Below are 25,285 nucleotides of genomic sequence, written 5' to 3'. Positions count from 1 at the left end.
TTACAGCTGGCCAGTTGTGGTGGCTTTGGGGCAGTATCAGAGACTTTCACCACTCATCTCATTTATTACATAGCTTCCCGTGTAAGGTGACGCCTACTGCTAAAAGCATGAGAATCTCAGTCGCCATGGATCACTGATTTTCCCCTCTTTCACAGAGATATAAAACACCAGAGGAATTCATGGACCATGGCGGTGTATTCCTCATTCAGACCATCTGCATGGCCTCCGCTCTCCGACTGCCTGCAGTTGTCACTTGGCAGCTTTGTGGTAATCATTTGGGTTGTCGACATCCATGTTTCAAAAAAGTGCTTGGTTTTTAACCCCTCTGTAACACTGCTGAACTTGTGGGAAAGTAATCTTCACACAGTTATTTGTTATTTATTTTTGTTGTTGTGTACTGTGCTGAACCATGTTGCTTTGAAGCCACTTCACTGTAAGGAGTGCTCGCCCTCCATGTGCTGCTTCGAAGGACTGTAGTGCAAAACCAGGCAACTCGTTGTGCATTTGGGAAGAAAACGTTCCCTCACTTAGCTACTCCTAATGTTACGATCTGTACTACTTGCCAGTAAGGCGATGGAGTCCTAGTGGACTATTGTAAGGACTGTGTGTCAAGCAGTGTGTATCCTAGAATCTGTTGCCACAATGTTATTTTCAAAGTCAAGCCCCCAAGCAAGGAAATAAAACTCCACGCCTGCCTTCCTGGGATCTGTTGTAGGATTCTCCAAGTTTCGGAACAGTCGGAAGCTTTCTCAATCACACATTGCCTTGTTGTCTATGTGGAGTCCTGCTCTACGTTTTGAGTATCATATGCATGTCGACAACACCTGTGTTTCTTAGACTGAATAGTGATATCTGTGACGTGGCGGATAATTCCAGGTATGTCGGAATGAGCTGCGACACTTGCAACTCCCATAAGATAGGGCTTCTCATTCCTGTGGGTCCTCATATGATCTTTGTCCACTTTCTTGCCTATTCATTCAGCCCTTCCCCTCTGTCAGTGTGTAAACGTTGTTCTTTTTGTATTCCAATATGTGTTTTTACTACAACTAGTTTGTTATAGTTATAGGACTATTCTTCCTGCAAATGCTAAGATGTCTTCCGATCTACACTGTGGGAATACCCAACTCTAGTACCTGCAGAGAGCTGAGAAGGCTCCTGTCTGTTCATTGTAGTTCGTGAAGGTTGTTGTCCCACTTCAGGTCACCTTAGGAAACCAAAGAGTCTCTGCTGTCAATAGGTATTTCTTCACAGCTCTCTCTCTATCACCTCCAGACACTACTCCATGCATGTTATTTCACAGGTCCAGGCAAGTGCATATGTTAATAGGTGCCCCTTGATTGCGATAGATCACTCCCTACTGCAGTTGTTCCAGGAGTGAGAGCCATCAAAAACAAATATATTACAAAGATCAGTGGTTTTCTATCGTATTATTTTCGTTGGACTCGGTTATAAACTAAGCTTACAGCTGTAGATGTTGGTGTCCCTGTTCTTTTCTGTTCCTTGGTATCTTTGCATCTGTTTATGGGGGCTCAATGTTCAGCCCATTGCAGTCCTAGATTTCTCAAGTGATGTATTTGTTCCCTGAGATCTGAATAGCCTCTTGGCCTCTAGTTCATTAAACCCTCAAATAAAGTGGGCCATTCGGTCGGCATTCTGTTCCGTTATCTCCTTAACTCTTTCCTTAACTGTTTATTCTTAATATAGTGTTAATTGAAGGTGAGCAACTATCTTCCCTGTTTTTTTTTTCAATTTTATTTAGGATTTAGCATTTCTTGCATGCCTTAATTCTGTATATACTGTTCAGCCTTTAAGTTCAATACAATGTTGACAACACACTTATCCTATTAAAAAATAAAGTGTATGTGGGCTGGATAGGGATATCCGCCTTCCATATGCCTTTTGCTGTAAATTGAATAAAAAAACAAACAAGGGCTGTACCAGGTCCGTGTTGTCGCAGCATTATCTATAATAGTGAAGTGGAGCATGCAGGTTTTCTCCCTGAGCCATCTACTGGCCCTAGGGACCCCTTGCCCCAGGGCCCACCTCATATTTATTTGGGGTTGGGCCCCACGAGTAACCAACCCCCGTCTGTGCGCTGGGGAGTTAGCTGTCCATGGGGTTGGGACTCCGGCCCTTTCCGTGGGGGGGGGGGGGTGGGGGGGGGGGGGGTTAGCTGTACGATTGGTAATAAAATATGACTTTACATTAAATCCTAGAATTTCACTGAAAAAAACGTATGTTCAAGTGATGTTATAGTTGGGTGAAAATGTCAGAGGCAACGTAATGTTTTCACCTGATCTCTCTCTAATAAATATAACTTGTGCTTCAAGCTAACTATAACTAGCTGCCATGCACTGGTAATTACTCCACACATGACGTTTTCTATAACCTCATTGATAATATCACTGCAATATTTGAAGTAACCTCATTGATGAGACGACTGTGCATGGCAGGGGCACAAGTTCTAGCTACTAAAGATAACTAGAACTGGTGAATTTCAGTGTCTTTTTTTAGTTTAAAGTGTAACGTTGTCACTGAAATTTTCACCTAGAGAACTTATGGGTTTTGAGAAATGAATGATGGAGAAAGTCCCTTGAGGGAAAACGTCATCGCAACAATCTACAGATTCTTTCTGCCGACCTAACCACAGGGGAAAGCGCCATGAGGCTGTAGATGGGGAAGAGAGCAGGGTAGGCCACAGGCCCCCCTGGGCTCTTGCTCCTTTTCTGGGCCTTCTCCGTGGCCTTTCCACCAAGAATGCAGACTCCACAACGGAAAAAACTCTATCCGGTACTGTCCTCCGTGCCGCTCGAAATACACCTGGGTGGATCATCGTCGGGCCTGTAACTCTGTTCTCTCCTTGGAGCATCCTGTGCCGCCTGTATACACAGCCGGAGAAACTGATGAACATCACCTGGTCATATCCTCCACATCATAACATAATCACGCTAAAATAAAATGGCCAAATCACTAGACGTTTATTTGGAGGGTTGGGGGGGTTCCCTACTTTTATCCAGGATTCCCTTATCTTGGCACTCTAGCAATGGTGAAGTCAGTCATGGTGGTATTCGCCTACCATGGTTTGAAAAATCGCTGTGATGAAGCATGCCATGAAAAGTAGTGGGTGAGGCGATTTCTTCAATCTTTCAGTATGCCCCCACCCCAAACAAAGTTTGTGTCTAGGGACTCTGTACTTCCTGCTCAGATGAAGCCTCCATTTTCATTATTGCAAGCTCCCTAATGAAACCCAGTGGCTCAGTAGGACCGTGTTCAACCATTTGACCTTATGCTGGTTGTTTCTAAAAAGCTAGGAGTTTGCAGGACCTATAAAGCTGTGGGATTTGAGGAACACCTTGATCTGCTTGCGTTGCTTCCTAGTGGCAGTTTGCTTCCAATAAGTAAGTATTGGCTTTTATTTTGGACAATTTACAGTTGATGTCCAGAAATGCGTGTCATTGGCCTGGTTCTGCTGAACCCTTGCTCAACTTTTAACCCCTCCCATGCTCATGACGAGCTGAGCTCGTCATGAGCCATGGTTGCGCTGTGCTCATGAGGAGCTGAGCTCGTCAAAGAACGGTGATGGATTAAACCCAGATCTTTTGACTGGGTGTGAGTGTTTGATTGATTCAGATGCTCCGTCCATCACCACCCCCTTTTGTACCGCTGAGCTAGTCATGACCCACCCGGAGCTCACACGCGGGGATAATTCCCCTGCTGTGCGAACTTTCTACAGAAACTGGCGTGGTCGTGACCAGCTCAGCGCCACTGTGCGGCATGACGAGCTTAGCTTGTCATGAGCACCGGGGTGCTGTGCGCGCCCCTCCGCTCCCCAGCACAGCGGGGGACTAACCCCAGCGGCCAAGGGGTTAACGCAGTCTATCGTGACCTAGAAGTGGCCCACATGATGCCAGTGTAGTTAGCTTGTCTTTAGCCTAGTGTTTTGCACCACCCTTTACCATGTACTAGGAGTCAGTATACTTTGCTTTATCGCTTAGTTTAGGTCATTTGTCCGTCAAGTTCCTTGGGAACCTCACATGTTCTCTCTGTCTCGCCCTATTCAGCTCTATGGTTTCACCATTTATAGGTGTGCAGATGGCACCCCTATTCTTTTGAATCTGTAGAGCCTTGGTGTGTACTGCTTGCATGTTTCAGGAGGAGATCTGGGATTGATAGGCAGCCCTTGACTCGCTTATTGAACCACCGAGGTAGAGGTTGTGTTAGCTCTGTAGGTCTCTGGGAATTAATATCCTGCTCCCAAATATATGCTGCTGCTTGACCTTTATATACAAGTTAAAAAGAAAATCGTGAGTGAAAGTCCATGTTGTTTCTGGTAACCCTGGCATCTTCATCATAGTATTTGATATCTGTGCCTGGCTTCTGATTCTTTTCTGCCTTACCTCCAGTCTCCATTAAGGAAAGATGGAACAATCCTTTAGGTCATTTACACGCAGGAGGTTTCTTCAAACTCCTGCTTACTGTAGGTGCATGCAAGGTCCTATCTCACTTATAGGTGTCTGCTTGTCATTGCCTTAAATTTTTTTTTTGTTATATAAATCAAGAACTTGACAAGGCACTTTTCTTTGTGCAGGCAGCGGTGGGCAAATCCTGAGGTGTTTAACTGATGGAGAACAGAGTGTGTATGTGTATATATATGTATATATATGTATATATATATATATATATATCTATATATTGTGCTGTCCTCATAGAGGACAGGGGTTACCTGTTGTATTTGTCTCCAGAAGGGCTGTATTAGGTGCTCTGCAGGTTTCCTGCAAGACCGCATTGGCTGCTGTGTTTGTCTCTTGGAGGGTAGTTTTGGTTGATGTGCTTGCCTCCAGTATGGCAGGAGTGCGTGCTGTGCTGGCCTCTGGGAGGCGCTAGGAGGGCAGCACTGGGTGCTGAGCTGGTCTCCGTGAGGGCTGTGTTGGTTACTGTGCTGGTCTCCAGGGGTGGTATTGGTTGCTGTGCTGGTCTCCAGGAGGGTGGTATTGGTTACTGAGCTGGTCTCCTGGAGGGTGGTATTCAATCAATCAATCCTTTTTTTTAAATGTTTTAAAACAAATTTTGTTTGTCCGAACGCACATGTAATGCATAGCTTCAACATCCGGAGTCTGCTGCAAACATTAATGGAACAATAATAGCATCTCTGACTTTTACAAAAAACAAACACCCACCCCCCCCCCCCCAACCCTTCCCCCCATTTGCGCTGCTGCCACTACTGAATTACAATAGAATATCTGAAAAAGACATGCCAAGTTCACCAAAACACCTCATGGTCATTGCCAAGGATCCATCTGTCAAATCGTGGGGAGGGCGGCCCTCTCAGGTGGAGGGCCCAAGTCCAGCCCACGATAGTCGGCCCACCTCTTCCAGATCTTAAAGTGCTTACGGGGGCACCCCGTGGCCATGAATATAGGTTGCTCAAGTCCCATGCAAAAGTCCATGCCATTCCTCCAGACGGCCAACGGCGGGGCTTGGGGCGCCTTCCAAGCTTTGGCAATGTCTTGTTTGGCCAATGTGAGGCCTAGCAATAACAAATGACGCTTATACCTGCTGCCCCCAATCCCCTCCATAACATGCAACAAAGCCAATTTCGGAACACGGGGAAGCTCCCATGCCAACACCTCAGATAAGCACCTGAAAACCACATTCCAGAATCTATGTAGCACTGAGCACCCCCAGATAGTGTGTAGTAGTGTATCCTCCTCTTATCCGCACCAGAGACAGTCGGGGGAGCTAATCATGCCCACCCTCCATAAGCACTCTCGGGTGAAGTAGGTGCGATGTAGGTATTTAAATTATATCAGTCGCAGGTGAGTGGAGATTGCTGCCTCCCTCTGGCTCGCCAGGGCTACTACCCAATCCTCTTCCTCCAATTCCCCCACATCCCTCTACCACGCGGTCTTAAGTCAATGTAAGTCGGAGGAACAGTGGTGGACCAATGTCTGATAAATACGTGAGATTTTCTTATCCGGCAATTCCCCCATGAATTTGGCCTCTAGTGGGCTAAACTCAGGAAGTTGCTCTAGGTCTGTCAAGTATGGCGTCAGTGCGTGTTGAAACTGAAGGTATTTAAAAAAACTGGGATCGGGGCATCCCGAATTCGTCTCGTAAGTTCTGAAAGGACTTCAGGGAGCAGCCCGACATCAATTCACCTAGGGAGGAGATTCCAATCGCATCCCACCCCCGGAAGCCCAGCAGCGCGTCCATGCGGGGCAAACGACCATTGCGCCAGAGAGGAGTTTCTTGAGTAAGCCCGTTCCACCATCCCATTCTGCGCAGCGTTTGCCTCCAGATGTAGAATACTACCTGCGTGGCAGAGGGAAGGCACCTCCGAAGCGATGCAAAGTACAGCAGCGTATGCACTGACGCCGAGCCCATAAAGTGCCACTCGACCGCGTAGGCCGGGTCACCCCTATAGCCGTACCACCATTCGTTTAAGACAAACAGATGTGCTGCTTGGTAATAAGAGAGAACTTCTGATTTTGCTAGCCCCCGTATAGGAAGATAAAAAACCCGTCCGTAACGCCACGCGCGAATCCCCCCCCTCCCACAGAAACCCACCCAGCGCCGAGTTGACTTGTTGAACCAGCGGGGCGGAATCCGATGCGGATGATTTTGTAGTTGGTACACTAGACTAGGGAGCGCCACCATCTTAAAGATGGCTGACCTGCCATAGATGGTTAATGGCATACGGGACCACACCTTCATGTCCTCGCGCGTACGATCCCATACCGGGGTGAGGTTGTGATCCCGGGAGGCAGCTGCTGCCGCCGCCCCCTCCTCCGACAGATACACCCCCAGGTATTTCACCCCCCCCCCCCCCAACGCCAACTGAAGAGCCGACACCCATGCTCCCACCCGCCGTTGTCCACCCAGTATCCACAACGTTGACTTGCCCGGATTCATATAGAGACCAGAGGATTTGCCAAAAATCTGCAAAATACGCAACAGTCGCGGCCCGACCGATTCCGATCAGTGAGAAAAAACAAAACATCGTCCGCGTATAATGTTATTTTATCAGTAAGACCCGAGGACCACCGAAAGACTTTGAGTTGGGCATCTATGCGCCCCCACGCAGCCAGGGGCTCCATTGCGAGCGCGAATAAGTAGGGGGAGAGGGGACAGCTCTGTCGCATACCCTGCTAAACCTGAAAGGATCTAGAGACCGCGCCCCCCACTCATACCAATGCCGTGAGGTCAGTGTACAGGAAGCGCGGGCCCAAAGTGAGGCGCCGCAATAGGGCAAACAAATATGTCCAGCTCAGGGAATCAAAAGCTCCGTCCATGTCCGCTAAAAACAACGCTGCCTGTTCCTCCAAACTCCTCCAGGCAGATATTGCGACGTGAGCACGCTGAATATTGTGTCGAGTCGCCCTCTGAGGCATAAAGCCCGCCTGGTCTGGGTGGACCAGATCTGTAATGTGGGGATTGAGCCTATTAGCCAGGACCTTGGCCTCAGTATTTAGCAGCGAGATCGGGCGGTAGGACGTGTGGCTCCCCGGGGGTCTACCCGGCTTCAAAAAGACCACCACCGGAGGGAGCACCTCACCCTCAAACACCTCCTCCACGACGGGACGGAGATGCGGACCCACCTGTACATAGAACCGCCGGAAAAATTCGCACGGAAACCGTTGAGGCCCGGAGCCTTACCGGGATTCAATTCACCCAGGGCCGCGCCCAATTCATTCGTCAGACAGGGGCCTATCCAGTAGTCAATGTTATTTTATCAGCAAGACCCAAGGACCACCGAAAGTCTTTGAGTTGGGCATCTATGCGCCCCCACGCAGCCAGGTTCACCAGCAGATCCCCTAAAACCAGACTACTTTAGAACCGCTGATAGGACACTGCTTGGGCCCCTTAGGGATATTATCAACTCATCCTTTTCCACTGCCATCATTCCCGCCAGATGGAAACAAGCTTGGGTCACTCCCATCATAAAAAAGCCCACATTAGATCCTACTCTACCTGAGAATTTTAGGCCAATTTCATTACTTCCTTGGCCTGCCAAGGTGGCAGAGTCATATGTCAACTCTATCCTGACTAAATTCTTGACAGCCAACTCCATCCTGAATAATTCTCAACATGGCTTCCGGGCGGGCCACAGTACGGAAACGGCCCTCTTAAGTGTGACGGAAAATCTCAGGACTAACCTGGACTCCGGTGAAACGGCAGCACTGATTCTTTTAGATCTCAGTGCTGCCTTCGATACGGTTTCACACGAGGTGCTGTTGTTCAGACTGCAGGAAATTGGAGTTACAGGTCAGGCCCTGAACTGGTTCAACTCTTTTCTATCAGGAAGGACATTCAGAGTATCTACTCCTCCATTTATTTCCAAAGAGTGTCCCATCAGACAGGGTGTCCCCCAGGGGTCGGCGCTCAGCCCCACACTATTTAACATTTATGTTCGACCATTAGCTGAGGTCGCCAGGAGAGGGGGGCTGTCGCTTGTATCTTACGCCGACGACACCCAGCTGGTGGTGGCCTTGAGGGATGGAAATGGGCTGAGCGCGAAGAACTTCAAACAATGCCTCATTGACATCACCACTTGGATGACCTCTAACTATCTACAGCTTAACGCTGGTAAAACAGAGGTACTGTTGGTAGGCAAAGAAGTAAGTACCTGGGACACCAAATGGTGGCCTGAGGCTCTTGGCAATCTACCAGATCCCAAAAACCACATAAAAAACCTCCGAGTTTGGATTGATTCTGCCTTGAATTATACCCAACAGACAAAGGTCACGGCCACCTGCTTTGGGATTCTGCGAAATCTCAGGCTAATCCTAAAGTTCTTTGACCCAAACACCCGGCAGATAGTGGTTCAGTCTGCCATCCTTTCTCGGCTGGACTACGCGAGCTCCCTGCTCCTAGGAGCAAATCTGGCAGAGAAAACAAGGCTGCAAAGCGTCCAAAATGCGGCAGCCAGAGCGCTGACCGGTATTCCCCAGCACCAGTCAGTGGCAAGCACTTTAATTAAACTGCACTGGCTCCCGGTGGAGAAGAGGATCCACTTCAAGACCTTATGCATGGCGTTTAAAATCTTGAAAACTGCATCACCGCCCATGCTAACTCCCCTTCTATCACTTTACTTACCCAGACGCACCCTCCGCTCAGAAGGCCAGAACTTGGCAAATGTCCCGCGCATTAAGCTAGCCCGGATGGGTGGTCGCTCCTTCCGATATCTTGCGGCCAAGCTTTGGAATGCCTTACCTCCCCCGATCCGTGGCCTGAACGATCTTCTATCCTTTAGAAAGGCATTGAAAACCCACCTCTTCTGCTAAGCTGGTATTATGTTCACTGCTAGTTCCATCTGCAGCTACACCTTTTGTCTTTAAGAGCGCCGGGACGCCCCTTTGCTGGGGCAGCCGAGCGCTATACAAGCTCTTTTAACATAACATAACATCATTTCACTTCTGATTGCTGCTCCGGTGTCTGGTCGCTCTGGCGAGGCGCGGAGCCAGAGCGCGATCTGCGTCCACACTTCGATCTCCTGCGGCGTCGCTGCTGACTCCTGAGACCCTCACGGACCATTCCACTCGAGGAGGAGTTCAATTCTCCACCCTGGGGCCTGTTGACTCGAATTCTCACTGTTTCACCCGTCCATCTGAATACTTCCTCTGGGGAATCGAAAAACAGTCTGCGGGACTTAAAGATCACTCTCAACCGCGCCGGGTAGAGCAAGGAATACTGAAGCTTTAGGCCACGAAGGCGGGCCTTGGCTGCAAGAAAGGATTGTCGCTGCTGCTGCACCAACCGTGTGTAGTAGCATTACTACCCTCAGGCCTTCACCCTCGCCTGTCGCAGAATGGTGTCTCGATCAGAGTAGTTAAAAAATTTGGCGATGAGCGGGCGTGCCCCAACTGGGGGCTTCTGCATCAGGGCCCTGTGGGCCCGCTCCACCACAAAGCAGCGAGAGAGAGTATCCGGGGGGAAGCCAACCCTCCTGCCACTGGGCAAGAAAGCGCTCCACGTTGTCACCCTCACAGCCCTCCGGAAATCCCACGAAGCGTAGATTGTTCCGCCGAGCCCGCCCTTCTGCGTCCTCGACCTGCATAGCCAGGCCCTTTTGTATTTTTTCCATGGCCCGACCTTCTTTTTTAGAAGGGACACATCATCTTCCACCTCTGATATGCGGGTCTCTGTGCCAGTGATTCAATCAATCAATCAATCAATCAATCATAGGCATTTATAGAGCGCTCTACTTACCCGGAGGGTCTCAAGGCGCTAGGGGGGAGGGGGGGGGTGCTGCTGCTACCCGAACAGCCAGGTCTTGAGCTTCTTCCTGAAGGCGAGGTGGTCTTGGGTCAGGCGCAGGTCGGTCGGGAGGGAGTTCCAGGTCTTGGCGGCCAGGTAGGAGAAGAACCTTCCTCCTGTTGTCGTTCTTCGGATGCGGGGGACGGCGGCAAGGGCGTGACTGGCTGATCGGAGGTGTCGTTTGGGAGCGTAGAAGTTGATGCGGTTGTTGAGGTAGCTCGGGCCTTGGTCGTGAAGAGCTTTGTGTGCGTGGGTAAGGAGACGGAAGGTGATTCTCTTGTTGACCGGGAGCCAGTGCAGGTCTTTTAGGTGTCCGGAGATGTGGCTGTGTCGTGGGATGTCGAGGATGAGTCTGGCTGAGGCGTTCTGGATCCGTTGGAGTCTCTTCTGGAGCTTGGCGGTGGCTCCGGCGTAGAGGGCGTTGCCGTAGTCCAGACGGCTGGTGACGAGTGCCTGGGTGACAGTCTTCCTGGTCTCGGTGGGGATCCACCGGAAGATCTTCCGTAGCATGCGCAGGGTGTTGAAGCATGACGAGGAGACGGCGTTGACTTGCTTGGTCATGGAGAGGGAGGAGTCCAGGATGAAGCCCAGGTTGCTTGCGTGGTCTGTCGGTTTGGGTGCGGTGCCCAGGGCGGGGGGCCACCAGGAGTCGTCCCAGGCGGAGGGCGAGGATCCCAGGATGAGGACTTCCGTCTTGTCCGAGTTCAGCTTCAGGCGGCTGGTCGACATCCACTCGGCTACCTCTTTCATCCCTTCGTGCAGGTTGGCTCTGGCGGCGGCGGGGTCGTTGGTCAGGGAGAGGATCAGCTGGGTGTCGTCGGCGTAGGAGATTATGTTGAGGTTGTGTTGGTGTGCGATGGCCGCGAGGGGGCTCATGTAGACGTTGAAGAGGGTTGGGCTCAGCGAGGATCCTTGAGGGACGCCGCAGATGACTTTGGTGGCCTCTGACTTGTACGGTGGTAGACGGACTCTCTGTGTTCTTCCGTCGAGGAAGGAGATGATCCATTCCAGCGCCTTCTCCTGGATTCCGACGTTGCTGAGGCGCTGCACTAGGGTGCGGTGGCAGACGGTGTCGAAGGCCGCGGAGAGGTCTAGTAGGATGAGGGCCGCTGTTTCTCCGTTGTCCATCAGGGTTCGGATGTCATCGGTGGCAGCGATGAGGGCGGTCTCGGTGCTGTGGTTGGCTCGGAAGCCAGACTGTGAGGGGTCGAGGGATCCGTTCGTCTCGAGGAAGGCGGCCAGCTGCTTGTTGACGGTCTTCTCGATGACTTTGGCTGGGAACGGGAGCAGCGAGATGGGGCGGTAATTCTTGAGTTCGGTGGGGTCCGCTGTTGGTTTCTTGAGTAGAGCGCTGAGTTCGGCATGCTTCCAGCTCTCAGGGAAGGTGGCGGTGGTGAAGGAGGTGTTGATGATGTCCTGCAGGTGGGGTGCGATGACGGCGTCGGCCTTGTTGAAGACGTGGTGAGGGCAGGGGTCGGTCGGAGATCCGGAGTGGATGGAGTTCATCATGATTAGCTCCACGACATTCCTCAGGTCCTTGCGGAGCAATGTAACATTCGAGCCCACGGCCTGATCTTGGCGTCCAGCATGTCCCTGGACTGTGTTATGGCCGCCAACATAGCCACATTATCGGGTGCCTGGTTCTGCGACCCCGTGGCGCCAGCCGCCTGGCTCGCCTCCGTAAATTTGTCACGGGTCCCTTGCTTGGTGTGGCCGCCGCCAGTGAGATCCCGTGTCATTGTGGTGGCGTAAGGTATTCCAGGCGATAGGACTCCCCACTCCAATGCCCGTCACCACCAGCAAGTTAGAGGCCAGATATGGCAATAGGTAATTCAATTGACCCACTCCAACAATCTTCAGGCCCCCTGGACTCGGTGCGTAAAGTCACAGGAGCAGACCCCCAGTCTCTGCAGTGTTGGGCATGCAAAGAGGGCTATGGACCAAGCCGCCAGGGTCCCCCGCCAGGAGACTGAAGCCAACCGGTCCCAGTAGCAGCCCCAGTGGGCCTCTGCACAGGCACCTCCCCGCCGGTCCCCAGAGTTCCTCAGGCCCCCGCTGGGGCCCGATCTGGCCCTGAGCCTCGCCACCGCAGGAAAGAGCAGACGCCCAGGAAGATCAACGCTTGGGGAAGGGAAGGCCAACGCACCCTACCGCTCCACACAGGCGCACTCTGCTCACCACAGTCCGAGGTGGCCACAGATCCCGCTGGGCAGCCACCGCCAGCTCAGCCGGTCCATAGGAGGGTCACCGGCACCACACCACAGCCAAGGGGCACAATCCTCCAAGCAATCGCGCCGCGGGCCCCCCTCCTCACTCCAGGCCCTCTTGAAAATAAGTGGCGCACTACTTACCCGTAAGGGTTTCAAGGCGCTGGGGGGGGTGGGGGGGGAGGGTGGCTGCTGCTGCTGCTGCTACTGGTCGAAGAGCCAGGTCTTGAGTTGTCTCCTGAAAGTCAGCAAGTCTTTGGTTTGTCGTAGGTAGAGGGGGAGGGTGTTCCAGGTCTTGGCGGCGCGGTGGGAGAAGGACCTGCCTCCGGAAGTTGTTCTACGGATGCGCGGGACCGTGGCCAGGGCATGGTCAGCAGAGCGGAGTTTCCTGTTGGGTACGTAGAAGGAGAGTCGACAGTTGAGATAAGCTGGTCCAGTCTTGTGGAGTGCCTTGTGTGCATGGATAAGGCATTTGAAGGAGATTCTCCTGTCGACGGGGAGCCAGTGCAGGTTCCTCAGGTGGGGGGTGATGTGGTCGCGGCACGGGACATCGAGGATCAGGCGTGCAGAGGCGTTCTGGATTCTCTGCAGTCTGTTGATGAGCTTGGCCGAGGCTCCGGCGTAGAGGGCGTTACCGTAGTAGAGTCTGCTGCCGACTAGGGCCTGGGTGACTGTTTTCCTCGTGTTTGTCGGGATCCATCTGTAGATCTTGCGGAGAATGCGGAGGGTGTTGAAGCAGGTGGAGGAGACTGCGTTGACTTTTTTGTTTTTTTGGTCATGGTGAGTTTCGAGTCGAGGTTGACTCCCAGGTTGCGTGCGTGGTCGGTGGGGGACGGGGGGTCCCCAGTGATGCGGGCCACCATGAGTCGTCCCATGCTGAGGGGTTGGACCCGAGGATGAGGAGTTCAGCGTAAATCGGCTTTCCTTCATCCAGTCGGTGACTGCCTTCATTCCCTGGTGGAGGTTGGATTTGGAGGTGAGAGGGTCCTTGGTGAGGAAGAGGATCAGCTGCGTGTCCTCGGCATAGGAGATTATGTTGAGATCGTGCTGTCGGGCGATGCTAGCTAGTGGTGCCATGTAGACGTTGAACAGCGTCGGGCTGAGGGAAGATCCTAGTAGGACGCCGCAGATGGTCTCGGAGGCCTTGGACCGGAACGGGGGGGGGGGCGGAGTTCTGCCAGAGAAGGAGGTGGTCCAGTCCAAGGCCTTCTCCCGGATGCCTGCGCCTTGGAGTCGTGTGCGTAGTGTGCGGTGGCAGACTGTGTCGAAGGCGGCGGAGAGATCCAGGAGGATGAGGGCTGCTGTCTCTTCGTTGTCTAGAAGGATCCTGATGTCATCTGTGGCGGCGATGAGGAGGGTGGTCTTGGTGCTCTGGTTGCTGTGGAATCGTGATCAGGAAGGGTCCAGGATGTTGTTGTCTTCGAGGTGACGGGTGAGCTGGGTGTTAACTATCTTCTCGATGACCTTTGCTGGGAACGGAAGCAGGGAGATGGGTCAGAAGTTCTTTTTAAAATTTTTGAAAACCTTTATTTGAGGAAATGGATGCATACAAATACAGGCCTACAACCCGGGGGCCGGCCACGGAACAAAACTGGAAAGCACCATCATCAATTAAAGGCACGGAGTGGTTAGATGATATTACCTATCGCTGTAAGTCAATGTTATTAACTAACTGGAACCACTCGACATAGGATCAAAGGAGGTTAATTTTTTTATATTAAAGAATAAAGGATCGGTTGTATAGGTAGCAACATGGTGTACGTGGCGGGAATAATCCAACTGTTTCATTGCAATACAGCCAAAAAGCAATAATCAGAAAGGTCCATAGCATGCTAAACATAGGTTCGCTTATAGTTCCTCAGTGGTAGTATCCACGCCCGACCACATGTACCCAGAGACAAACTGAACAGCGATTCCGCAGTAATAAAAACCATCGGGGAAACAAATAAGTTGCTATCATTGTACATCCCAACCCAAAAAATAAGAAAGCAAAAATACTAAAGAGAAAAGTCTCTGTGCCATATGTTCTCCAATTTCCGGCAGGTACGCTTTGAGTCGAGGAGTTCCGAGATGAACCAGCTGACTCTTTTGCTGGTGTCTCTGTTGGTGGGTTTTTTCAGCGGGGCTACAGTGTTGGCGCAGTCGTTCATCCAGCATTCGAGGGTGAGTGCACCATCATCTGGGTTGGTGGGGTTGGTCGGAGGGTTGAGTGCGAGGCTTGTCTGTAGTTGTTCTTCAGTGACTTTGCCCCAGCAGCGGCGGGGGGTCTGTAGGGTGTGGTGGTGTGTGAGGGGTTTTCGGAAGGAGAAGTAGATGCAGTGGTGGTCTGTCCAGGTGAGTGCGGAGGCGTGGCTGAAGGTGACGTGGGGGCTTGAGGAGAAGATGGCATCTAGCGTGTGACCGGCGATGTGGGTCGGCGTCGTGACGAGCTGTTTCAGTCAGAGGTTGGCGAGTTTGTTGATCAAGGTGGAGGAGTTGTTGTCGTTGTTGTTCTCCAGATTATAGTTCAGGTCTCCAAGGAGGATGTTGTCTGTGGAAGTCAGCGCGTGCGTGCTGAGGAGGTCGGCGATGGAGTCGCAGAATTGAGGCCGGGGTCTTGGCGGTCTGTAGATGAGGTTGCCTCTTAGGGTGGTCTTGGGGTCCGTGTGGATCTGGAAGTGCATGTGTTCGGCGGTGCTGAGGGTGTCGTTGGTGTTTGTTGAGACCCTGATGGTATTTTTGTGGACGATGGCGATTCCTCCTCCGGCCCTGTTGGTGCAGTCTCTGCTTCGTTCATCCAGGTCTCGGTCAGGAAGGAGACGTCCGGTGATGCGGTGTTGACTGCGGTGTTGACTGAGGTCCCAGAGTTTGGCTGCGTGTTTGTGTGCGGAGCAGGTGTTGATCAGGATGCATCTAAGCTGGTTGTGTTCTGTCGTGGCGGGCGTCTCGGCGCTTGCGAGGCAGGAGAAGCTGCATTTCAGGCAGGTGAAGGGACCGTGGGTGCGCTTCGTGGCGGCCTTTCAGCAGGTGTGGGTCCTTCCTAAGCTGAGAGCAACGAGGGTGTTGGCGTCGTAGCTGCGGCGGTCCTCGTGGCTGCTGCGGGGGGCAGGGGTTCTGGCGCGGTCCAGGCGCAGACGGGCTTGCCTTAGGCGCGCGGCCGCCATATATGGGGAGGTGGGGAGGGAGGAGCAGCTGGGAGGCGGGAGGCGAGGGTCGGGTGGAGCAAATGGTTGTGGAGGGGGCGGGGCTGCAGGGGAAGCAGCAGCGGGGACGGGGGAAAGGAGACAAGCGCGGGGCTCGGACTTGGGAAAGGGGCACAGAAGTCAGTACAAGGGGTACAAAATAAAAGGGGGCACAGAGATTGGCGAGGGGTACAGAATTCAAAAGGTGGCACAGAAGCAAAGCGGCGGGCGGCGTGGCACAGAAGAGGAGCGGGCAGACAGTAACAGGCACACACAACAAGCGGCAACAAATCTAAGGCCACCACTGGCCACCAGGGATGAGGCGCAGGTGGATGCCTGCGGGTGGTGGAGGGCCTCGATTTCACCAGCGGCAGTAGAGACAGTGGGGGTGCAGGCAGAGCTGCAGCGGGGGGCGACCTACCTGGTTACTGTGCTGATCTCCAGGAGGGTGGTGTTGGTTACTGTGCTGGTCTACACGAGGGTGGTATTGGTTACTGTGCTGGTCTCCAGGAGGGTGGTATAGGTTACTGGGCTGGTCTCCAGGAAGGTGGTATTAGTTACTGGGCTGGTCTCCAGGAGGGGGGTATTAGTTACTGGGCAGGTCTCCAGGAAGGTGGTATTGGTTACTGTGCTGGTCTCCAGGAGGGTGATATTGGTTACTGTACTGGTCTCCAGGAGGGTGGTATAGGTTACTGGGCTGGTCTCCAGGAAGGTGGTATTGGTTACTGTGCTTGTCTCCAGGAGGGTCGTATTGGTTACGTTGCTGGTCTCCAGGAGGGCTGTATTGGTTACTGGGCTGGTCTCTAGGAGTGTGGTATTGGTTACTTTTCTGTTTTCCAGGAGGGCAGTATTGGTTACTGTGCTGGTCTCCAGGGGAGTGGGATTGATTACTGTGCTGATCTCCAGAAGGGTGGTATTGGTTACTGTGCTTATCTCCAGAAGGGTGGTTTTGGTTGCTGTGCTGGTTTCCTGGAGGGTGGTATTGGTTACTGTGCTGGTTTCCAAGAGGGTGGTATTGGTTACTGTGCTGGTCTCCAGGAGGGTGATAGTGGTTGCTATGCTGGTTTCCAGTACGGCAGTATTGGTGGCTGTGCTGGTTTCCAGGAGGGTGTTTTTGGTTGCTTTGCTGGTTTCCATCAGGGTGGTATTGGTTGCTGTGCTGATCTCCCCCAGGGTGGTATTGGTTACTGTGAAGGTCTCCAGGAGGGTGGTATTGATTACTGTGCTGATCTCCAGGAGGGTGGTATTGGTTGCTGTGCTGGTTTCCAGGAGGGTGGTATTGGTTGCTGTACTGTGGTTGCTGGGTGGTATTGATTACTGTGCTGATCTCCAGGAGGGTGGTATTTGGGACTGTGCTGATCTCCAGGAGGGTGGTATTGGTTGTTGTGCTGGTTTCCAGGAGGGCGGTATTGGTTGCTGTGCTGGTCTCTAGGAGGCTGGTGTTGGTTACTGTGCTGGTCCCCAGGAAGGTGGTATTGATTACTGTGCTGATCTCCAGAAGGGTGGTATTGGTTGCTGTGCTGGTTTCCAGGTGGGCAGTATTGGTTGCTGTGCTGGTTTCCAGGAGGGTGATATTGGTTGTTGGGCTGGTTTCTAGGAGGGTGGTATTGGTTGCTGTGCTTGCTGGTTTCCAGGGGGGTGGTATTGGTTACTGTGCTGGTCTCCAGGAGGGTGGTGTTGGTAACTGTGCTGGTCCCCAGGAGGGCAGTATTGGTTACTATGCTGATCTCCAGGAGTGTGGTATTGGTAACTATGCTTGTCTCCAGGAGTGTGGTAGTGGTTACTGTGCTGGTTTCCAGGAGGGCAGTATTGGTTACTGTGCTGGTCTCCAGGAGGGTGGTATTGATCACTGTGCTGATCTCCAGAAGGGTGGTATCGGTTTCTCTGCTGGTTTCCAGGAGGGTGATATTGGTTGTTGTGCTGGTTTCCAGGAGGGCGGTATTGGTTGCTGTTCTGGTTTCCAGAAGGGTGGTATTGGTTACTGTGATGGTTTCCAGGAGGGTGGTATTGGTTACTGTGCTGGTCTCCAGAAGGGTGGTATTGGTTGCTATTCTGGTTTCCAGTACGGTTGTATTGGTTGCTGTGCTGGTTTCCCGGAGTGTGGTATTGGTTGCTGTGGTGATCTTTCGCAGGGTGGTATTGGTTACTGTGCAGGTCTCCAGGAAGGTGGTATTGATTACTGTGTTGATCTCCAGGAGGTTGTTGGCATTGGTTGCTGTGCTGGTTTCCAGGAGAGTGGTATTGGTTGCTGTGCTGGTTTCCAGGAGGGTGGTATTGGTTGCTGTGCTGGTTTCCAGGAGGGTGGTATTGGTTGCTGTGCTGTTCTCCAGGAGGGCGGTATTGGTTGCTATACTGGTTTCCAGGAGGGTGGTATTGGTTGCTGTGCTGGTTTCCAGGAGGGCGGTATTGGTTGCTGTGCTGCTTTCCAGGAGAGTGGTATTGGTTGCTGTGCTGGTTTTCAGGAGGGTTGTATTGGTTTCTGTGCTGGTTTCCAGGAGGGTGGTAGTGGTTGCTGTGCTGGTTTCCAGGAGGGCGGTATTGGTTACTGTGCTGGTCTCCAGGATGGTGGTGTTGGTTACTGTGCTGGTCCCCAGGAAAGTGGTATTGATTACTGTGCTGATATCCAGGAGGGTGGTATTGGTTGCTGTGCTGGTTTCCAGGAGGGCAGTATTAGGCGCTTCTGCTGGTTTCATGAAGAGTACTAGTTGTTGCTGTGCTGGTGTCCAGGGTGGCATGATTTTGTGCTGAAGTTGTGTCTAGGAAATCATGATTGAGTACTGTGCTGGTCTTCAGGAGGGCAGGATTGTAGGAACGGGGTGCGGGGGATGTGGGGGTTACGAAGGATTGGGGGGGTTACGAAGGATTGGGGGGAGGGGTTACGGAGGATTGGGGGAGGGGTTACGGAGGATTGGAGGGGAGGGGTTATGGAGGATTGGGGGGGAGGGGTTATGGAGGATTGGGGGGGAGGGGTTATGGAGGATTGGGGGGGAGGGGTTATGGAGGATTGGGGGGGAGGGGTTATGGAGGATTGGGGGGGTTATGGAGGATTGGGGGGTTATGGAGGATTGGGGGGGTAACGGAGGATTGGGGGGGTAACGGAGGATTGGGGGGGTAACGGAGGATTGGGGGGGTAACGGAGGATTGGGGGGGGTAACGGAGGATTGGGGGGGGTAACCGAGGATTAAGGGTTACCGAGAATTAAGGGTTACCGAGGATTGGGGGGGATGGAGGGAGGGATAGGGTGTAGAGGTGGCTGGTCTCTTAGAGTCCATACATTCATCTCATGATGTGGAGTAGGATTTAAATTGAATGATGGGCTGCCTTCAGATAGGACAGGAGTTCGATATGGTGCACTTCTTAAGGTTTGCTCTTTTTAGTCCCTTTACAGTCCATTAGACCTTCTCAAGTGTTGATAACAGAATGTGGCATGCAAGCTCATTCTGAGATGCCCACTACTGCACAATAGGGCTACTATTGCCCTGTTAAGCAATGTATGTATGGTGTGCCTTCTGCACGGCAGCTTTCTTTAACCGTCCTGTGAGCCCACTGACGATTGTGTATCACGGGGAGCTGAACCCAAATATTGGGGCCCACCTACTTCTCTGTACCACTCCACGCTCCCTGACCATTCCATATGGTGGGGGTGTCTAGACCTACTGTTGTCCTGATGGATTCAGGCTTCTTCTGTTTTAAACTTTTACTTGTGGAAATTATGATTATATTACTGATGGCTGGCAGGCATGTCTTTGAAATAGAAGTGAGCGATTAAGCATGCAAACATTTTTGTTGCAGGTGCCGGGGATCAAAATTTGTTCACTTCCTTGTATCCGGCCCTCACCCAGCAGCTTCCCAGAGAGCCGATGGAATGGCGAAGGTAACGGATGTATTTGATTTCTATGTTCTCACATTAACATTGCTGTTGTTGCTACTGTAAACCATTCTGCCTTTCACCTGCTCATCGGTCCTCTGTTGAGCCCACCTCTCGCTGCCCTGGAATACCTTATGGCCTCACCATGTCACTCTGTCTGCTGTTGACTTGCTGCATCACTCCTGATGCCTGTCTACGCCATTCTGTCTGACTGTTCTTCACCTGAGCCAAGGATCTCCTTTGCTCACCAACTTGTGTTTCAGCTCGCAAGGGTGTGTGCACACATAGAAATAAGACCACCCTCCCCTTCTAAATGTGCTGCCTCACCATTCTTAATGTACTCTGAAAGTTCTCACAGAATACCATATCCACGTTTTCATTAAATGTTCCCTCTTCGATATTTCAGGATAAAAATACTGTTGTAGCGGAAATTAAGGGAACAAATATCAGGTTTATCATATTGATTCTGGATGAAGGCTTGTATGTACTCAGTGGTCTCTGTTTATGCATCCAGTTTGGAGCTAGAGTGGTTCCTGTGGGAGAACATCTTGAATATACGTCACAAGTCCCAGGGGACTGTTGTTGTCAGGGCAGTCATAAACATGGTCACGGACAACACTAGGAGTCGATGGTCTTAAGTGAAGGTCACGCAGGCTCCATATCCGTGGAAGGGAAGCTTTGGTTTCAAGACCTAGGACTGAAGTATGGCTCAGCTTCGACCCAACAGCCCTAGATTACTCCTTTTTTCTCACTGGTGCACTGCACATACGTACGAAAAGTGGCAGCTGTGAAGGTATGATAGCTTTCCCTCTGAACACCCACCCATGACGGTGGACCTACAAATACCGGGGGAAGGAGAGGTTCTGCAGGGTTCGTACTTTAAGATGGCTTCCTCAACAACAAGGAAATAATGGAGGTGACCCAGGAATGTACAACAGAGTACCTAGCAGAGACCTGAATGGGAGGCGGCTGGTGGAAGATACACCCTTGTGGGATGCCCTTAAGTTATTAGTCCAGTGTGCCATTTGCTGACAGCTAGGTTAAAACGGGACTGGAGAGAAAAGTGGGAGCAACTGGAAACCCAACTAAAAGAGTTGGAGTGTATCCAGAGTGCCAGCTAACTGCAATCAGAGCTCAAGTAAAAGTGCTACACGCAGGGAGGGCCTAGTATACTCTTCAGTGGGTCAGGTAAAAATCCTACGTTGTAGAGAATAGGACAGGATGGCTGCTGACCCTTAAAGTGTGGACCAAAATAGCTTCTGAGCGAATGTCCTTAATTGTAGACTCATAGTAAAAATACAAACATAACATGCACATTTATCGAGTTTTTTGAGGTGCTCTGTTCTGGTAATGCAAGTGATTAGAACATACTGATCTGTTCATAGGAGACCTAAGTTGACCCACTCACAGAGGTGTGACATTAACTGTTTGGGACAGGGGTTCACTACCTTTCCATCTCATGTGATTCCGATATTGGGAAATCTGTACCTCACTTCTGCTCTGGCATAGGGACCATGCAAGGAATGGGAAAAGAGGAGTTGTTGAAGCATTGTTAACCTACTTGATGAAAGTGGCCTACTGCGATTTGATGGCCTGAAGAGTCGATTTGGGTAGTCTGAAGCTGAACTCTTTCGCTTTATAAAAATACGTCAGTTGGTGTTAAACTCCATGATCAAAGTTTCTGCTTTTTAGCCTCTTGCTGTTTTTAAGACAAGAGAACCCTGCCAAAGATATTTTAGAGATCTACAAATTATTGATGTCATGGGGGCAATCTTATAAATCGCCTAGAGGAGATCAGGAGCGCAGATAGGCAGGTCACTCTTGAGACAGAGTAGGGGGAAGCAGATTAGAGCACAAACCACAAGCCAAGCTGCTTTTGCTTCAGAAGCAATGATTAAGACAACCACATACTTGTACCACAATTGGTATATTGTATGAGTGACCAGCAAGGTTTGGATTGGTTCTGAAGGGGCTGTGGAGAGAGGAACACTCATACAGCTTCTGTGGCTTTGTCCAAACCCTCAGTCATTCCGGAGGGAGGTACTTGACACACTGCAGTCCCAAGGTTCCCTGTGTGTATCCTCCTTGGCTTCGCCAGTAAGCAGACACCTCCTTTATTCTTTCACAGAGGCAAGCAAAATGGCTTTGGCGTTCAGTGCTGTAAGACCAGTCCTCACCTCATTGTGAGTGAAAAGTCTCCAGTGTTTATTGATTGGTTACTTAGTGTATGGGACTTGTCCCGCATCATCAGCTGGAGTGCTCGATTATGAAGTGGATTGAACACAGTTTCTGGAGCACCTTGGCGAGGCGAGTTTGGTGGTAACATGCCTCAGATTCCTTAGAGGGCCTAGCATATTGCCTGGGATGTTGTTAATCACCCTTCATTCCACCTCCCCAAGAAGACGTCAAGTGTTCTATCATGAGTTTTTTCATGGTTGACCGGTCTTGCCTGGCCGCCCATTGCTTGTAGGCAAGTGTATGTGTGAAAAGAAAAGCTCATTGAAGACTATAGTACCTAAAAAGGTAATTGGGAAATAAGAAAATAGAATAGCATCCTACGGATCGAATGAATGCTTGTGTTGCAGGTTGGTTCACTGTCATGTGGGTTCTTATACAATTTAATGAAATGTCCTGTCTATACAATGTGTGTTAAACTACTGTGTGGTTTGGAGATTTGCAATGAAGCGTCTTTAGTACCCTGATGACTGCTAGACCTTTGTCTTTATCCAAGTCCAAGAGAAATTCTTTCATTACCTCAATCGGCTGCTTGTTTGGAGGTCAGTTAGTTAAACTTTAAGTGGTCCGGGCTGACTTAAGTACCCTACACCTTTTAACTTCAAGGGACCCCCATTGAATCACTGCTGGATGTTGGGAACCCCAGCCTCCGCAATTTCTACGATTTTAAGTTTCCTTCCACAAAAAATATGGAAGCTTGCATACAATAAACAAATACACAAATAATTACCTATTTCGTTCCCAAACAAAATATACCAAAATATAAATTTTAATAGAAAGGTTTGAGCTTCTTACTATCTGGTTTTATTTCTAAAAGACCGAGGTATGCTAGTTAGAATCTAGCTTATCCCTTTCTGTTTTTTTACTCTTAATGCATATTCCATTTTTGTAGGCACATACTGGTGCTTCAACCTCCAGTTTCAAATTCCTTCACATTTCCAGAGGGTTTTAAGAATTTTAATTTTGCCTTTTAATTACTTTATTAGACGTCTAATAATATCTAATTTTCTAAATTGTTGTGGACCCTCTTTGGGGGCGTTACGGACCCCATAGCATCACCAAACCCCATTTGAAGAAGACCTGTCCTAGATTTTGATTTCTGGCCAGTAACCACCGGATTGTAGTTGGATAGTGCGTCAACTTTGAGACCAGGTTTTCACAAGTGTGCATACCAAAGTCTTTTTTTTTTTTTTGTTTTACTGCGACTGGTCTGCTGTCAGGAGGAATCTGTCGATCTTTGATTGCTATGAAGTGCAAGGATCCATGAGCAGGTTTAGATTGTGCATACATCCTCTAAATTACCCCTGGTCAAGTCTTGACCTGTTTAGCTGTCCAGTTAGTGTCCCCTTGGGGACCCGCTAGGTTTTCTCCCCCAGTGGTTTCATGGATAGCTCTACATTGCGCCCTGAAGAAGGTTTGACCTTCCTGTGAGGTCCACCTCTGTGATTGTGAGTCTGATTGTGTTGTGTGGGGTTGATGTGAATGAATGTGAATGTGAATGTGGCGTATTTGTATAGCGCGAACAGTGACCCGGAGGCATCCCGGCGCTTGTACTCCTACCACAAGGGAACCCCTCCTGGCTTTTCCTTGTGGGGTGTCCACTCCTGGGCATCCCATGGTGAAACCAGGCATCCCTTGTGTATCAGGGGGCCTTTGTGGAGACTAAGCAAGCTATTGCCCAGAGTTGCAGCGTGGGACCCATGCTTAGAATCGGCACTGAGGCGAGAATATCCGGTCAGAGGAATTTAAGCCCGAAACCCGCCGAGGCGGGAATCGAACCCTGGTCCTTGGCCAGCGTTCTGCATCAAGGTCTGCCGCTCTAAGCATTGAGCCACACTTCTCCACTGATGGAGCCTGGGTTCCCCAGGATATATATATTGTTACAAATACCATTTACTGTGGTGTGAATATTTGCATATATTGTACTGTGGATTATATGCCATTCATTGTACAGAATTTTCTTACATTTTATAAATAAACTTTATGTACTTAATCAGTTGACGAATAACGGCCTATGAGATTTCTTGAGGCTGAGGGGGTGGGTCCGAGAATGAGGAACTCCGTTTTGTCTGAGTTCAGCTTCAGTCTGCTGTCCTTCATCCAGTCGGCTACGGCCTTCATTCCTCTGTGGAGGTTGGCTTTGGCGGTGTGGGGGTCTTCGGTGAGGGATATGATCAGCTGGGTGTCAGCGTAGGAGATGATGTTGAGGTTATGTTGTCGTGCGACGTGGGCGAGTGGTGCTATGTAGATATTGAACAGCGTCGGGCTGAAGGAGGATCCCTGTGGGACACCGCAGATTATCTCAGTGGATATCGAGCGAAAGAGAGGGAGGCAGACTCTCTGGGTTCTACCGGAGAGGAAGGATGTGGTCCAGGCCAAGGCCTTCTTTTGAATTCCGGCGTCATGGAGGCATACTGATAGGGTGCGGTGGCAGACTGTGTCAAAGGCTGCTGTTAGGTCCAGGAGGATGAGGGCGGCTGTTTCTCCATTGTCCTTCAGGATCCTGACGTCGTCCGTGGCGGCGATAAGGGCGGTCTCGGTGCTGTGGTTGCTGCGAAAACCACATTGGGAGGGGTCCAGGATGTTGTCTTCGAGGTAGCGGGTTAGCTGTTTGTTGACTATCTTCTCTGTCACTTATGCCGGGAACGGGAGCAGGGAGATGGGCCGGAAGTTCTCGAGGTCTTTAGGGTCTGCCTTGGGCTTCTTCAGAGGGCGTTGATCTCGGCGTGCTTCCAGCTTTCCGGGAAGGTTGCTGTCTCGAAGGAGCTGTTGATTGTTTTTCGGAGGTGGGGCGCCATGGTTGTGCTGGCTTTGTTGAAGACGTGGTGAGGGCAGGGGTCAGATGGGGATCCGGAGAGGATGGAGTTCATGGTTTTGATGGTGTCTTCGTCGCTGACTTTGGACCAGGCGGTCAGGCGGCTGGTGCGGGTGGTGTTTGCAGGGGTGGTGGACTTGGTGGTGGGTGCGGGGCGGGGTCGGAGTTGAGGCTGTCGTGGATGTCGGTGATCTTGCGATGAAAGAAGGTAGCCAGGGAGTCGCACAGGTCTTGTGATGGTGGGATGTCGATGGTGTTGGAGCTGGGGTTGGAGAGTTCTTTCACGATTTTGAAGAGCTCTTTGGTGTTGTGCGCGTTCTTGTATAGGCGGTCTTTGAAGGCGGTCCTCTTGGCGCTCCTGATGAGTTGGTGGTGCCTGCGGGTGGCGCTTTTGAGGGCTGTGTGGCTGTCTGGTGTTTGGTCGTGGAGTCATTTCTTCTCCAGTTTCCGACAGGTGTTCTTGGAGATCCGGAGGTCTTCGGGTGAACCAGGTGGCTTTCTTGTTGGTGTGGCTGGTTTTGGCGGTCTTGAGAGGGGCGAGGGTGTTGGCGCAGTCGTTGATCCACTGTGTGAGGTTGGTTGCGGCGGTGTCGGGGTTGGTGGGTGGTCTCCGGGCGAGGGTGGTCGTCAGTTGGTCCTAGTGACCTTGCCCCAGCAGCGGCGCGGCAGCTGTTGGGTGCGTTGGTGTGTGGTGGGTTTTCTGAGGTGAAATGGACGCATCTGAGATCGGTCCAGTGGGGTT

At 51.3% G+C, this 25,285-nt stretch overlaps 1 protein-coding gene across 2 annotated transcripts in view; it reads left to right on the top strand.

Annotated features, from left to right (window-relative positions):
• The window catches only part of TRAPPC10 (trafficking protein particle complex subunit 10), a 319,990-nt gene that overhangs the window by 77,150 nt on the left and 217,555 nt on the right, over positions 1-25,285 (top strand). For both annotated transcript variants that reach the window (XM_086935878.1, XM_086935877.1), the window contains one exon: positions 19,418-19,499. In XM_086935878.1, the coding sequence (XP_086792004.1) occupies positions 19,418-19,499 (82 nt within the window). The remainder of the gene's footprint in view (positions 1-19,417; positions 19,500-25,285) is intronic.

This window comes from Lissotriton vulgaris, chromosome 8 (genome assembly GCF_964263255.1).
Source record: "Lissotriton vulgaris chromosome 8, aLisVul1.2, whole genome shotgun sequence".
Classification (NCBI taxonomy): domain Eukaryota; kingdom Metazoa; phylum Chordata; class Amphibia; order Caudata; family Salamandridae; genus Lissotriton; species Lissotriton vulgaris.
This window is presented reverse-complemented; position numbering and strand designations above follow the sequence as displayed.